This window comes from Olea europaea, unplaced genomic scaffold, assembly GCF_002742605.1.
Source record: "Olea europaea var. sylvestris unplaced genomic scaffold, O_europaea_v1 scaffold1716, whole genome shotgun sequence".
Lineage (NCBI taxonomy): Eukaryota > Viridiplantae > Streptophyta > Magnoliopsida > Lamiales > Oleaceae > Olea > Olea europaea.
In genome coordinates this window covers 159,109-161,843 of record NW_019234857.1, presented here as the reverse complement: position 1 = coordinate 161,843, position 2,735 = coordinate 159,109, and the positions used below count along the sequence as shown (strand labels likewise).

Here is a 2,735-nt window from a genome sequence, read left to right as displayed (position 1 = left end):
CCAGAATCTCACTCTACTTTTCAGACGCCATTCTTGGAATTTGCTTCTTTTTTATTCAGACTTTCAGCTTCTCTGTTTAGTTCAAATTAGTAAGATTTTGGAGCCAAGAAAAAAGAAATTCTTGAAATGAAGAGGTTACAAATTTTTACCCTGTTTCTCCTAGAAGGGTTCTTGTTATTATTGTTACAAATTCATGGCAATGCTGCTGCAACTCTTGTTGAAAGTGACAAGCAGGCATTGCTGGATTTTGCTGCAAAGCTTCCTCATTTGAGGGCTTTGAACTGGAATGAGCAATTTCCAGTGTGCAAGAATTGGACTGGAGTTGTATGCAGTGAAGATGGCTCGAGGGTAATTTCACTAAGATTACCTGGGGTTGGTTTTCATGGACCTATACCGGAGAATACATTGAGCCGCTTATCAGAATTGCAGATCTTGAGCCTCAGATCCAATGGTATTAATGGGAGTTTTCCTTTGGATTTTGGTAATCTTAAAAACCTTTCTTATCTTTATCTTCAGTACAACAATTTTAAGGGTCCTCTGCCTTCGGATTTCTCTGTGTGGAAGAACTTGACTGTTGTTAATTTGTCTAATAATGGATTCAATGGCAGCATTCCGTATTGGATTATGCATTTGAATCAGCTCACCAGTTTGGATCTTTCTAACAACTCACTTTCTGGTGAGATTCCTGGTTCGCATTTGCCAAATTTGCAGTTTCTTAATTTATCATACAATAATCTTAATGGCACAGTCCCCAAATTACTTCAAAGGTTCCCAAAATCAGTTTTTTTGGGTAATAATGATTCTTTGTTGGAGTATACTGTTTCCAGTTCTCCTGTCGTTTTAGTTCCTCGTGATGAAAACCCTAAAAGTAAGAGTGTAGGAAAATTGAGTGAAAGAGTTTTGCTGGGAATAGTTGTAGCTGTTTCTGTTGTCGGGCTTCTTGGTTTTGGTTTTCTATTGTTTGTTTGCCTTCTTAAGAGAAAGACAGAGGATGATTTTCCTGGTAAATTGGAAAAAGGAGGCATGTCACCCGAGAAAGCAATTTCTCGGAGCCAAGATGCAAATAATAGATTGGTTTTCTTCGAGGGATGCAACTATGCATTTGATTTGGAGGATTTGTTAAGGGCTTCTGCTGAAGTTCTGGGGAAGGGCACTTTTGGAATGGCNAAATACTAGAGCTACATACATATACATTTACCTTTTCCAAACCTCCTACAACACGTACAAACTTAGTTTTGAATAATACTTAAGATCTTAAACTATTCAAAATGAATTTGAAGAAATTTTGACTTTTTGTTAATCGAATCAATGAACTCTAAAGTTGACCTAAGGTCGGAATAAGTTAATAAGATTTTCATTTTTACTTTCCATGCTTATGTCACGTTAAGGTAGAGCAAAATAAATTATGATACGGTAATTTAATTTAAAAAAGGGTATGTAGAGATAATAACACGTATATTTTTTGACTGACTTTCATCATCCCATGTGAAAGAAACGCCAAAATTGGGCAAAAAGTTGTAATCTAGCTCTAGCCTCCAATGGAAACATCCAAACATTATCAATACAAAGCTTTTATTCTGTTGGGAAATTCTTAGCAGAATATTATACACTGCCCACTTATTTAGTTGTAGCTTTCCCAGCAAATGACACACCACAATGATACGTAAAAACACAAATTCGGGGTCCCAACTTTTTATTAAGTGACATTAGAATTGCCAGTTAACGAAGAAATTGGATGCATCACGGATCTAATACAAACCCATATAGCATTTGCGTTACAAATGAAAGATTGACGACAGAAAGGTAAAAAAGGGGTAGAAAATGACCGAAAAAATAAAAATTCTCAGGGGGGAGTTACGGGAGTAGATGACATTTACTGCATGAGAGAGTTGCCTTTTAAAGTCTGAACCTTTTCTGGTTCATGTTGTCTTGTAAAGATAATTCTACTTTATTTCAAACTTACACTTTGCTAGTTGGGCACTTCAATGCTTACAGTAAATTAAATAAAAAGAGCTCTATAGCCTGCGGTTTATCAACATTTTTTTCCTAAAATCTTGGGAAATAAATAAATAGCTAATCGGTATCAGTTTCAGTGGAAATATATATTTTTATTAATCTTTTATATATCTAGTAATTAGAGATGAGATTTAAACTTAAAGATCTAGTAGTATCTTGCATCGCTTTTGAAAAACATGCCTTATGAATTTATAAGTACTTTGAGTTTCCTTTCCTTACAAGTTAGTTAAAGGGTAAGTTTTACTTGGGTGTTGAACCTCAATTCTAAAAGGGGTTAAAGTGTAACTTCAATACAAAAATTTGATATTTGACACTCTATCTATGGACATTCGAAAAAATACCATGTGATTATCACCTAATAGGTTTGACACTAGTGATGTTGAATATAATTACTCATTCCGGAGGAGGTGGAAGTGTAAGTTTATACAAAGAATTGCCAGACTATTAATAATCTCTTGGATCTTTCTTTGTTTTATTTTCCACAAGTCTGCTCATGTTTCTAGAAAACTGCTAAACACAGCAAAGAATTCTTGATTTCGTCTAATTCTGTCGAGAATTCTTTAATTTTTTGCACTCAACCCTAAAGAAAAAGTGCATAGAACAAAAAGAAAAGCTGTATAGCTTCTGTTTCTAAGCCTGAACTCTTGTTTAAAATAAACCTTTTGACTCAAATCCCCTTATTTCAAACCTTGTGACCTCCATTTTTTAATCCCTTTTCC

The 2,735-nt window shown here is 34.7% G+C and overlaps 1 protein-coding gene across 1 annotated transcript; it reads left to right on the top strand.

Moving 5' to 3' along the window:
• Positions 1-126: 126 nt before the first annotated feature.
• LOC111377769 (probable inactive receptor kinase At4g23740) lies at positions 127-1,176 on the top strand. The gene has a single exon (XM_023000897.1). It carries the CDS (start codon positions 127-129, stop codon positions 1,174-1,176), a length of 1,050 nt encoding a protein of 349 aa, XP_022856665.1.
• Positions 1,177-2,735: the final 1,559 nt, after the last annotated feature.